The sequence below is a fragment of the Oncorhynchus nerka genome, linkage group LG7 (genome assembly GCF_034236695.1).
Source record: "Oncorhynchus nerka isolate Pitt River linkage group LG7, Oner_Uvic_2.0, whole genome shotgun sequence".
Taxonomy (NCBI): domain Eukaryota; kingdom Metazoa; phylum Chordata; class Actinopteri; order Salmoniformes; family Salmonidae; genus Oncorhynchus; species Oncorhynchus nerka.
Window position 1 is genome coordinate 62,388,446 of NC_088402.1, and position 12,896 is coordinate 62,401,341.

Consider the following 12,896-nt stretch of genomic DNA (forward strand, 5'->3'; position numbering starts at 1 on the left):
ATACAATGCCAACAGATTAAATGTATCTATATTCGGCATAGCCAACAATGCTACACCAATAATCTCTGGCAATACTGTTGATTCTAAGGATACATTCATGCTGCCATCTTGTGTCTAAATGTAGTAACCACAATTAAATTCCGGTACCATTGAGAAGTATAATAACTAGCATGAAGACTTAAGGCTTAAGGCTGAACTTTTTCACTATTTATCCATTTTGTATTTCTAACAACCATTGGTCTGCAGCACACTCCTGTTAGTGAATAATCATGAACTATAAGTTGAAGCACATGAAAGCATGTACACATCACATCGACTGCATCTTCATTTCCGTCTACCATTGCAGTAAAAGCAAAACGTGTCCAGCGCTAGTGAAAGATCAGCAAGCAGATTGAGTGTAGTTACATAATACAAACCATCAACATATGAGACAAACAGTGAGAGGGTTACTCCAGAGCACAGGAGGCTGTTGAGGGGAGGAAGGTTCATAATATTGACTGGAACGGAGTGAATGGAATAGTATCACGCAGCGTATTTGACGTGTTCGATATCGTTCCATTTATTTTGCTCCAGCCATTACTATGAGCCTGTCCTCCCCAATTAAGCTGACACTGGTTGCTTGTGCTCCAGAGGTAAGGTGAACTCTGAGGGTTATGTAATGTACCAGCAAAAACACTGTTTATCAGTGAATCTGAGGACAGTCACAGTTTTACAGACTATCTGAATCTCATTGGCCGGCTCTGCGTTGATGGGCTCTGAGTTAATTAAGCAATAAGGCCCAAGGGGTTGTGGTATATGGTAGAAATAACACGGCTAAGGGCTCTCCTTAGCGCGACGCAACGCAGAGTGCCTAATACAGCTCTTTGCCGTGGTATATTGGCCATATACCACAAACACCCGAGGTGCCTTATTGCTATTATAAACTGGTTACCAACATAATAAGAACAGTAAAAAATAAATGTTTGTCATACCCATGGTATACGGTCTGATATACCATGGCTGTCAGCACATCAGCATTCAGGGCTCAAACCACCCAGTTTCTATTATAGATTGTATTATTATTTCAAGAATCTGACTATATTTTGACTAGTATTTTTGTCATTAGTTTACATTGTTCTGCTAAAAGAGCAAAGTAAATTGTACTGCCAAAGATGGTATGGTTGCTGTAACATTGACCTTGACCAAAAAAATACTTGAACAGCTGCTGTTTATGGTTGCTGGCTGAACAGCAACAGCATACAGTACTGTGCAGCCAGCCTGTCCTTAACTCACCCCTCTTGCCACTCCCCTCCTTTCCCCTCAGCGCCCTCAACCATTGGTTGCCCTCCTGTGAATCACATACTAGCAGCCAAACAACTGCCAGGGGTAATACTGGCCCAGGTCCTGCATGGCTAAACCTAAATCAGGCCTGAACTTGATCCAATGTCGTCCCTCGTCTTTCCCTTATCACAAACTTTGACGGTTCGCATTTTCTCACTCTCTCTTGGCCACACTATTTCAGCCTTTCGCATGGCCACTCTGTATCTCACTCTCTCTAGGGATGTTTTACTCTTCACTGTGAAAGCAACTCTTCATTAAGATCCCTCCTTGTATAAACTGACCCAAAGTTGACCTGTCTGCATTCCAATGGCTCCCTCTTTCTGTCACTGTGGAGTTTTCTGTGAAGGTGGAAAGGAGAAGATTATTAAAGAGAGTTTTCAGGAGCCTCAAATATAGGGTATGTGAAATATGTTTTACAGTGCAACCCTAGTCCTGGTCCAGTCTGCCAGTAGCATCACATGCTTTCTCAGATTGTTTACTTGCACTAGTTTAGTCTCTCTAGGTCTAAACTCTCACCCGCCTCCTCCCCGCCTCTATCCCTCCCCTTCTCTCACCCGCCTTTCCTGGTCAGTGTGATTGTTTGTTGGCGATAAGATCCAAGGGTGAGACACAGTGACAGTGTGCCAGAGCAAAGTGAAGAGGGGCTGCTCTTATTTGTCCGTCTTTTTTTCCTAAAGGTCCCCTCTCAGGACAACTGTGAGTAGCTGAAGGCTTCCGAACTTCTGGGGTCTAACAGGACTGGCTATTTGGGTCAGGTAGGGGCGGGTGGGGCGGTCATTTAGACCCTTTACTTGGGTCAGGAACGGGCATGCAGAGTTAAGTCAACTCTAACACAGATTCTGCAGACAGACTTCTAGAATACAAAAATGTTTTCAAATGCGCGACAGGCATGATCCTTGGTAACATACCAACTCAGGCTGTTGTGGGAGGGAAAGTGAAAGGGATTGTGTTAATAGCATGCAGTGCTGTATTTGGTAACAAATAATTGTCATCTCTCTCAATGCCTTTTGAGATGATGCATTCGGGCATTGGGGCATATGTGTCAACTCAAGACTCCACAAGTTAAATTTGTAAACATCTCCACAACAGAAGACAGACACAACTCCATATTTGGACATCAATTCACACTGTACACACTGATAATATGTCTGCACAAGATAGTTTCTTTGTGCATTTTATAGAGAACAACACTCAAAAGTTATGTAAAACTCTTTTGCATAAAGGTCTCATAAAGTGGGTAATGTAATGGATGTGTCTGTTTGACAGTCCACCAAACTGTGTGTGGAGGTCATTAAGGACGTGGCGACATGGTTGCTGATGTTGACCAACTGCCAGTTTCCACCATTTTTATTGGCTTCAGTATGTGTGTGTGTGTGTGTGTGTGTGTGTGTGTGTGTGTGTGTGTGTGTGTGTGTGTGTGTGTGTGTGTGTGTGTGTGTGTGTGTGTGTGTGTGTGTGTGAGAGGGAGGGAGAGGGAGAGAGAGGGAGAAGGAGCGAGAGAGAGAGTGAGCAACAGTCACCTTGCCATTCATGCTAATAGAGCTTATCTGAATCTGAGAGAGATAGAGAGACCATATTAGACTCTGCAATACAAACAAATTAGCTTAGGGGTATACTATGATGAAAGCCAGGTCTACACAGGGTGTTCTAAAGCTAGTTAGCTTCAGTTAGCTTCACATTCCAGCTCAGGCTTAATCCGCTCGTCCGCTTGCCGCAAAAGATGCCCACATACTAAGTTTGGTTTGCTCCTGGCAGAACTCAGCTAGGTGAAAGTCAAGCATACTCAAAGAACTTTGCTTGAAAAACACTCTTGAGACGCTGTAGCAACAACATAGCCAGAATGAATCTAAATCTGAAATAAATTGTAACGTTCTTTTTGCCTAGGAGGTCTTAGTCACGCAATTTTACATCTAACTTATTGTTTGTTGCAGTATTACTCAAGTGAGAAAAAGTGCATGAAAACTAGTTGTCTTGTTAAATGACAAGAAACACTTAATTGAAGAATCCCATCCATAGTTCCCACTCCTAATAGAAGTAGTACTGTTGACCAATCACTGACGAAGGGGCCTAGACTTCAGCTACCGAATTTTGACTTGCCTCAAGAAAAACTGTTTTGACTGGGAAGCCTGTGAAAGGCTTAACTCTAACAGTCTTGTAACCGCATGTACATGTCACACATGGCTAGTCAAATGCCAAACTCTTCATTGAGACAATGCTGAAACATCAATCCACGGGCGAGTCAGAGCCACATTTTAATTTGTGTTGAAATCTAAATGAAAGAAAAGTTATCTTGCAAATTCATCAAGCTGTGGTGTGAAATAGGCTTTCAGAAGTGCTGTCTTTCTTTTATTACATATCGTTAATGCCTTCTTTGATGTGCTCTTAGGGATCGGATCCTTTTTTCAATTTCCGCCTTCAATGACATACCCAAATCTAACAGCCAGTAGCTCAAGACCTGAAACAAGCATATGCATATTCTTGATACCATTTGAAAGGAAACACTTTGAAGTTTGTGGAAATGTGAAATTAATGTAGGAGAATATAACACATTAGATCTGGTAAAAGACAATACAAACCAAAAAACATCAGTTAAAAAATGTTTTTAAAAAAATGTTTCGTTCCATAGTCTCAAATACAAGAGAAAGGCCATACATTGAGATAGGATTCAAGTTGTAATTTAGATGTTGTCCACAAGATTGCAGCAGTGTGTGTGCAAAGTGTGCAGACTGATCCAGTAAAGAATTACATCACTACACAATATTTGTGTCAAGCCTGCCAGGAGTTTGCCCAAATGTGCCGAATTGGTCAATTTATACATTTTCAAGTACATAACTATAGAGAATATACAAAAATGCTATGGTAATAAAACAATTACGTTTACACACTCCCAGGAATGTCATTTATGATGGACCATTAGCTTCCCTACAGAAAATACACTAACCTTCACACATCTAGATGGCCGGGCGGGGTGGGTGTGGAGCCAGAGACAGCAGTGGGGTGAAACTGTAGAACCCAGTTCCTAAAAATTGATTTTATCAAACAAAACTATGCTACATTTTATTTCTGGGACCCTCATGATGACAAATCAGAGCAAGATTACTGAATGTAAGTACATTGTTTACCTTCAGAGGTGAATGTATCAAACCAGTTGCCTTGATAAAAATGGTTGGTGTGCACTATCCTCAAACAATGTCATGGTATTTTTTTGCTGTAATAGTTGCTGTAAATTGGACACTGTTAGATTAACAATAATTTAAGCTTTCTGCCCATATAAGACATGTCTATGTCCCGGAAAGTTGGCTGTTGTTTACAACGTCATTCTAGTCAAATTATTGCATATTGCGCAACAAATATCACGGTTTAGGGACACCGATTCCGTAGAGGTTAATACACAATAACATTTTTTCCCCCCACTCTTATGATAAAATAATTTTATTACAAATGTTTTACTGTGCATGAAGTTTAAAATGCATTCTGTCATTACTAAATGTGCAATGTGATAGGTATATATACAGATGAAGAAATTGTTTACAGATTATTTCACTCATAATTCACTGTATCTTTATTCCAGTGGGTCAGAAGTTGACTGTGCCTTCAAACAGCTTGGAAAATTCCAGAAAATTATATCATGGCTTTAGAAGCTTCTGATAGGCTAATTTACATAATTTGAGTGAATTGGAGGTGTACCTGTGGATGTATTTCAAGGCCTACTTTCAACTCAGTGCCTCTTTGCTTGACATCATGGGAAAATCAAAAGAAATCAGCCAAGACCTCAAAAAAAAATTGTAGACCTCCACAAGTCTGGTTCATCCTTGGGAGCAATTTCCAAACGCCTGAAAGTACCACGTTCATCTGTACAAACAATAGTACGCAAGTATAAACACCATGGGACCACGCAGCCGTCATACCGCTCAGTAAGGAGACGTGTTCTGTCTCCTAGAGATGAACATACTTTTGTGCGAAAAGTGCAAATCAATCCCAGAACAGCAAAGGACCTTGCTGGAGGAAACAGGTATAAAAGTATCTATATTCACAGTAAAACGAGTCCTATATCGAAGTAACCTGAAAAGCCGCTCAGCAAGGAAGAAGCCACTGCTCCAAAACCGCCATAAAAAAAGCCAGACTAAGGTTTGCAAATGCACATGGGGACAAAGATCCTCTGGTCTGATGAAACAAAAATAGAACCGTTTTGCCATAATGACCATCGTTATGTTTGGAGGAAAAAGGGGGAGGCTTGCAAGCCGAAGAACACCATCCCAACCGTGAAGCACGGGGGTGGCAGCATCGTGTTGTGGGGGTGCTTTGCTGCAGGAGGGACTGGTGCACTTCACAAAATAGATGTCATCATGAGGCTGGAAAATTATGTGGGTGTATTGAAGCAACATCTCAAGACATAAAGCTTGGTCGCAATGGGTCTTCCAAATAGACAATGACCCCAAGCATACTTCCAAAGTTGTGGCAAAATGGCTTAAGGACAACAAAGTCAAGGTATTGGAGTGGCCATCACAAAGCCCTGACCTCAAGCCTATAGAAAATTTGTGGGCAGAACTGAAAAAGCATGTGCGAGCAAGGAGGCCTACAAACCTGATTCAGTTACACCAGCTCTGTCAGGAGGAATGGGCCAAAGTTCACTCAACTTATTGTGGGAAGCTTGTGGAAGGCTACCTGAAATGTTTGACCCAAGTTATACAATTTACAGGCAATGCTACCAAATACTAATTGAGTGTATGTAAACTTCTGACCCACTGGGAATGTGATGAAAGAAATAAAAGCTGATATAAATCATTCTCTCTACTATTATTCTGACATTTCACATTCTTAAAATGAAGTGGTGATCCTAACTGACCTAAGACAGGGAATCTTTACTAGGATTAAATGTCAGGAATTGTGAAACTGAGTTTAAATGTATTTGGCTAAGGTGTATGTAAACTTACGACTTCAACTGTATATAATAAAACAAATACGCAAATGAAGGGGATGATGATGCAATCTTCACGAGAACGAGGGAATATGATTTCATTGGTCCTCAACTTGCGGCTCAGGCACTTCATTCACGATGAATGGAGTTAGCCCTGAGTTAGCCTGCCCTGGAGCAAATTAGTTCTGAAGGCGTTGTTTCCATAGAAATGTACCTGGCTAAAAGGTGTGCCACTTTTGTGGCGTCAGTTATCCCGAGTTGAACTCAGAGTTGACTAAAGTTATCTTGGTAACTCCTCAAACTTGTTTCGTAGTATACCCCTCTGATATAGTTTACTGTAAGCCTGGAAATGGGGTCTAAAGTGTAATTAACTGTAGGTGTCCAGACAAAGCCTGGATTTTAAATTCATCCAAGGCCCCTTACGGCACCATGACAAGACCTTTAAACCTACCTACCATAAATAACAGATTGGTGCCAAGCAACTTCATGGTCTCTCTCTCAAAGAGTCCATTATCAAATCAAGGGTAATGAGGCTTTAAAATATTCATACAGCTCACTAGACAATAAAACACTATTCTTTTTGTGATTTTAAATTAAATAAGTTCATTAAATATATTTTAAAGGCAACAAGCCAGTTGTGCATGTAACTTCTGTCATTTGTTTACATTAAGTTTAGATGTGGCTAGCCCATAGCCAAGGGAAGTAGGCTGCAGCACCCCCTGATAAATCAGGAGTTGAGTTCCGAGGGAGACAATGGGGCGAGGGTGAGTGGCGTCTAGTGCCAGTGGGGTGAGCAGTATTCCAGTAGCTCTGGAGGTGAATTGCGTGAGAGTGAGGATGAATTGTGTAGGGAGGAAGGTGTGGAGAAGGCTTCTGTGTCCGAACCTCGCAATGGAGGTCATGAAGGAGTGACATGTTTGGAGAAAGTGGACCCCTGCCTTCTGGCTGATCCATGTGTGGTGTCTGGTTGGGTGGAGAAGAGATTGGGAACTGTTTATGCCGTCCAGAGAGAGCAGGCGCTCCGCATCACGCGACTAGGGACAAGAACTGTGAATTACTTTGCTCTCTGGAGCAGGTCGCTGTTGAAAGTAGTGATAACAGGGGTGGCATTAAGTGCTGAGGAGGGTGAACTGAAATGGAAGATTCCCGGTGTCTGGGACCCCCATTTGGTGTGACGCAGACCCGGTGGAGAGCGTGGTGAAACAGAGAAGACACTGTCTGTTCTGCTGAGTTTTGATGACAGCTTTTGTCCCGAACCAATTACAGTGTTTTAAATGCCAAGCTTATAGTCATGTTGCAGCAGTGTGTATGAGGGAGATTCCTAGATGTGAGAAGTGTGCAGGAGGGTATGAGACAAAGGAATGTGTAGTATCAGTGGAAAAAGTTGTGTGTGTTAACTGTAGGGGTACCCATGGTCCTGGAGATCAGACGTGTCTGGTGAGAGAATGACAGGTTGAGGTTGCCAGGATCAGGGTAGTGCAGAAGGTGTCGTATGCTGAGGTAGTGAAGAGAGTAGTAGAGGAAGATGGGTCCAGGGTGAGAGGATCCCTGTGAGTAAGCCAAGGCCAATAGAGAATGATAGGAATAATGTGCTTCAGTAAGGTTGGTTTGTTAGCTTTAATAGCCTTAGTTTTCAGCTGTACCGCAAAAATGGAACATAAATCACAGAAAGTTGCCGAGAATGACTTGGGTGTACAAGATTTTACTGCAGAAGATTTACAAGATGTGTTGAACGATAGTGTCCCATCCTCCCAGGCTGTTGGCATGCTGTAGTATCAGATAGGACTAAGTAGTGGAATAGTGGTGAGGTTTTAATGGGTGTAGGGTTAGTCGGTAGGGCAATTTTTCTTCCCCTTTCCTCTTCCCTTCCCTTTTTGTGTCACAGTGTTATTTTTTCTATAGTTTGCCACCCTTACAGTAGGTGGCGGCATGCACCTTTAACGCTTGTTTGCAGACGCCATAATACCATAGAAGAAGAAGGTGAGCCTGTGCTTTTTGGCTGTAATGCCTATGGATTTGAAATAACGTTTTATGTCACATGCGCCGAATACAACACCTTACGGTGAAATGCTTACCTATAAGCCCTTTAAACAACATTGCAGGTTAAGAAAAATAAAGAGTTTAGAAAATATATATTACTAAATAATAATAAAATGAAAAAAGTAACAATAAAATAACAATAACAGGACTATATACTGGGGGTACCGGTACCAAGTCAATGTGTGGGGGTATAGGTCAGTTGAAATAATTGAGGTAATATGTACATGTAGGTAGGGGTAAAGTGACTATGCATTGATAATAAACAGCGAGAAGCAGCAGCGTAAAAAAGGGGTGGGGGGGTCAATGCAAATAGTCCGGGTAGCCATTTGATTACCTGTTCAGCAGTCTTATGGCTTTGGGGTAGAAGCTTTTGGATCTAAACTTGGCGCTCTGGTACCGCTTGTCGTGCCATAGCAGAGAGAAAAGTATATGACTAGGGTGGCTGGAGTCTTTGAACATTTTTAGGGGCTTCCGCTGACACCGCCTGGTATAGAGGTCCTGGATGGCAGGAAGCTTGGCCCCAGTGATGTACGCACTACCCTCTGTAGCTCCTTGCAGTCGGATGCAGAGTAGTTGCCATATCAGGAGGTGATGCAACCAGGAGGTGATGCTCTCATTGGTGCAGCTGTATAACTTTTTGAGGATCTGAGGACTCACACCAAATCTTCCTCTGCTTTTGCAAATAGCCTTTGAAGTTCCTATTTCATCAGTAACCATTTTTTTTACGTCATGGTGCAGAGGGGAGGTTTTGGGTTATTGTTAAAATACCTAGTCACCATGAGAGTCTCCAGAGTTACTGGTCAGTTAAGAGATATATTTTGACGGGGGATAAATCTCGTTCTGTCTCTGTTCCTCACCTGTCTTTCAGATGCTTCACCTGACAACAGGACGTGTGGGGTGCTTGCTTTCCAAGCAAGCGGTGGTGGCACTGACAAGCAGTGGTGCAAGGATGTCAAGCCATGGCCACCACGGTACTATTCTTTGATCAGCTCATTTATTGCATTTACACATTTTCCCATGGTGCAGAGCAAAAAATACACCGTTTTATAATTCTATTCTACACATTTTGTCATGAGGCTAAGAGAAAATGTTACCATTTTAAAGGACATTTCCTGCAATTCTACACTTTTTGTCATGGACCAGATGTTTTTTTTTCATTGGCGTTTAATAGCTCATCTCAACATTTGTCCACATTTTGTCATGAATTTTGCAGCTTTAAAGCTTATTTCCTGCAATTCTACACATTTAGCTATCATATGCTATCTGGAGGCCCCCAGTCCTCCAGTGGGGCCAGAACTCCCCCAAAAAAGGAATATGGGGGCCCCGTGGCACGTGCCTTGCGTCGCTGTTTCGTAATCCGTCCCTGCTTTACCACCCAGTGTAGTCTTCTTCTCTTGAGGTCCATTATCTCACGTCAGATAGCATGATGGCCGTCTGCACTGATCTGGTTTTGTTGAGGGACAAGCACCACGTAGGAGTGACACCATCTGACGTAAGACAATGCTCTGAGGTCTATAAACCTCTAAACTAGAGGTTGACTGATTAATTGGAATGACCGATTAATTAGGGCCGATTTCAAGTTTCCATTACAATCGGAAATCTGTATTTTTGGACACCGATTTTTTTTTTTACACATTTATTTAATCTTTATTTAACTAGGCAAGTCAGTTAAGAACAACATTCTTATTTTCAATGACGGCCTAGGAACGGTGGGTTAACTGCCTTGTTCAGGGGCAGAACAACAGATTTTTACCTTGTCAGCTCAGGGGATTCAATCTTGCAACCTTACAGTTAACTAGTCCAACCACCTGAATACATTGCACTCCACGAGGAGACTGCCTGTTGCGCGGATGCAGTAAGCCAAGGTAAGTTGCTAGCTAGCATTAAACTTATCTTATAAAAAACAAACAATCAATCATAATCACTAGGTAACTACACATAGTTGATGATATTACATTATATTAGTTTATCTAGCGTGTCCTGCGTTGCATATAATCGTTGTGGTGCTTATCGTTGCTCCAATGTGTACTAACCATAAACATCAATGCCTTTCTTAAAATCAATACATTTTTAAACCTGCATATTTAGCTAAAAGAAATCCAGGTTAGCAGGCAATATTAACCAGGTGAAATTGTGTCACTTCTCTTGCGTTCATTGCACGCAGAGTCAGTGTATATGCAACAGTTTGGGCCGCCTAATTTACCAGAATTTTACGTAATTATGACATAACATTGAATAGTTGTGCAATGTAACAGGAATATTTAGACTTGTGGATGCCACCCCTTAGATAAAATACGGAACGGTTCCGTATTTCACTGAAAGAATAAACGTCTTGTTTTCGAGATGATAGTTTCCGGATTCGACCATATTAATGATCTAAGGCTCGTATTTCTGTGTGTTATCATGTTATAACTAAGTCTATGATTTGATAAAGCAGTCTGACTGAGCGATGGTAGGCAGCAGCAGGCTCGTAAGCATTCATTCAAACAGCACTTTTGTGTGTTTGCCAGCAGCTGTTTATGACTTCAAGCCTATCAACTCCCGAGATGAGGCTGGTGTAACCGATGTGAAATGGCTAGCTAGTTAGCGGGGTGCGCGCTAATAGTGTTTCAAACGTCACTCGCTCTGAGACTTGGAGTGGTTGTTTCTCTTGCTCTGCATGGGTAACACTGCTTCGAGGGTGGCTGTTGTCGTTGTGTTCCTGGTTCGAGCCCAGGGAGGAGAGAGGAGAGGGACGAAACCTATACTGTTACACGGGCAATACTAAGGTGCCTATAAGAACATCCAATAGTCAAAGGTTAATGAAATACAAATGGTATAGAGAGAAATAGTACTATAATTCCTATAATAACTACAACCTAAAACTTCTTACCTGGGATTATTGAAAACTCATGTTAAAAGGAACCACCAGTTTTCATATGTTCTCATGTTCTGAGCAAGGAACTTAAACGTTAGCTTTCTTACATGGCACATATTGCACTTTTACTTTCTTCTCCAACACTTTGTTTTTGCATTATTTAAACCAAATTGAACGTTTCATTATTTATTTGAGGCTAAATTGATTTTGATTTATTATATTAAGTTAAAATAAGTGTTCATTCAGTATTGTTGTAATTGTCATTATTACAAATAAATGTGTAAAAAATCAGCCGATTAATCGTTATCGTTTTTTTGTCGGTCCCCCAATAATCGTTATCGGCGTTGAAAAATCATAATCTGTCGACCTCTACTCTAAACCCCACCTTACCACCACTCCCTTTACCTCAACCTCCCCTTCACTTGACTTGTCTCGTGTCCTATATATTCATGTACTGTAGAGGTGTCCGACTCAGTGGACATGTCACAGCCAATGTACAGTGATCGTCTGGACACCCCTCTGCCAGACAGACCATGGAAGGATGTCCTCGATTCTACGGATAAGAGCCTGAAACAGAAGGAGAAGGGTCCCTGGACTGCGCTGTCCAAGGAGGAGAAAATCGCCTGTAAGCCACTCCCTCTCTCATTCCTTCTCATGTCACAGCCTTTAATTCTGCTATTCTTAATATTTATCCTTCTGTATCCCAGTGTACAGGCTGAAGTTCAACCACACCTATCCTGAGATGAAGAGGCCGTCCCATGAGTGGAAGACTGTGATTGGTGGGATGTTCATCTTCTTTGGCATCACTGGTCTGGTGGTCTTTTGGCAGGGCCACTATGGTAAGATTTCTCATGGTTGATTGCTAAAATTGATAGACATCCTAAAGCCATTATCACATGGATGGGCGATTGTTCAGTCCTTAAACTTGCTGTTCTTTTTCTCTTGTGTGTCCCACAGTGTACCCACCCCAACCTCATACCTTTGGTGAGGAGTGGCAGGCTAAGCAGATCCAGAGGATGCTGGATATGCGGATCAACCCAATCGAGGGCTTCTCTGCCCAGTGGGACTACAAGAACAAACAATGGAAGTAAAGGAAGGGAATAGACCACTGCCTGAAGGAGGAATGGTTCGACTTTACACCTTGAGCCTCTGTTCAGCCACCATAACAGCAATCCAGCCATCTGAATCCATTCTCTTACTATTTAATAAATAACTAAAAACTGGTTGTTTCCTTCTCTCTCCATCTGAGAAAACAGTATAATATTATGGGCTGCTTGTCCTCAACCTAATTTCTGCTTTAGTGTTCCTGTGGTAGTGTCTAGTTAGGCCGTAAGTGAGTATTGTGAGATGTGCCATTGCCTTGGTGGTCCTGACACATTCAACACTAACAAAGGAATTTCTACTCCAAAATGGTCCACCGTATTCAATGTATAAAACACAACAAAAAGATTAAATCAATCCTTGTACCTTTGTTTTCACTCCCTAAAAATCAGTCCCAAAATTGCAGAGAATATTAGCATTTTCTGTAGAAAACTATTAAAAAGTCTAGGAGTGAAGATGGATGGCTAACAAGTTAACGATCATGTATGGCCGGACGCTCTGAGCAGCTTTACTACAGGCAAGGGACACTATTAAATTAACATTTATGTGGATGTTCTCCTATAGGAACAAGTCATGAATTTTTTAGAGTTTCTTAATGAATGTCTTCTGGCCTTTCCCCTTATCCCTCCCAAAGCACCAAAATAAAATGTCAGTGTCCTC

The 12,896-nt window shown here is 41.8% G+C and overlaps 1 protein-coding gene across 1 annotated transcript; it reads left to right on the forward strand.

The window, feature by feature from the left end:
• The first annotated feature begins 1,885 nt into the window (after positions 1–1,885).
• On the forward strand, positions 1,886–12,358 carry LOC115132135 (cytochrome c oxidase subunit 4 isoform 2, mitochondrial-like). The gene is made up of 5 exons (XM_029664406.2): positions 1,886–2,016; positions 9,147–9,249; positions 11,596–11,760; positions 11,843–11,974; positions 12,093–12,358. The coding sequence occupies exons 2-5, from the start codon at positions 9,147–9,149 to the stop codon at positions 12,224–12,226; spliced, it is 534 nt and encodes a 177-aa protein (XP_029520266.1). The 5' UTR covers positions 1,886–2,016; the 3' UTR covers positions 12,227–12,358.
• The last annotated feature ends 538 nt before the right edge of the window (positions 12,359–12,896 follow it).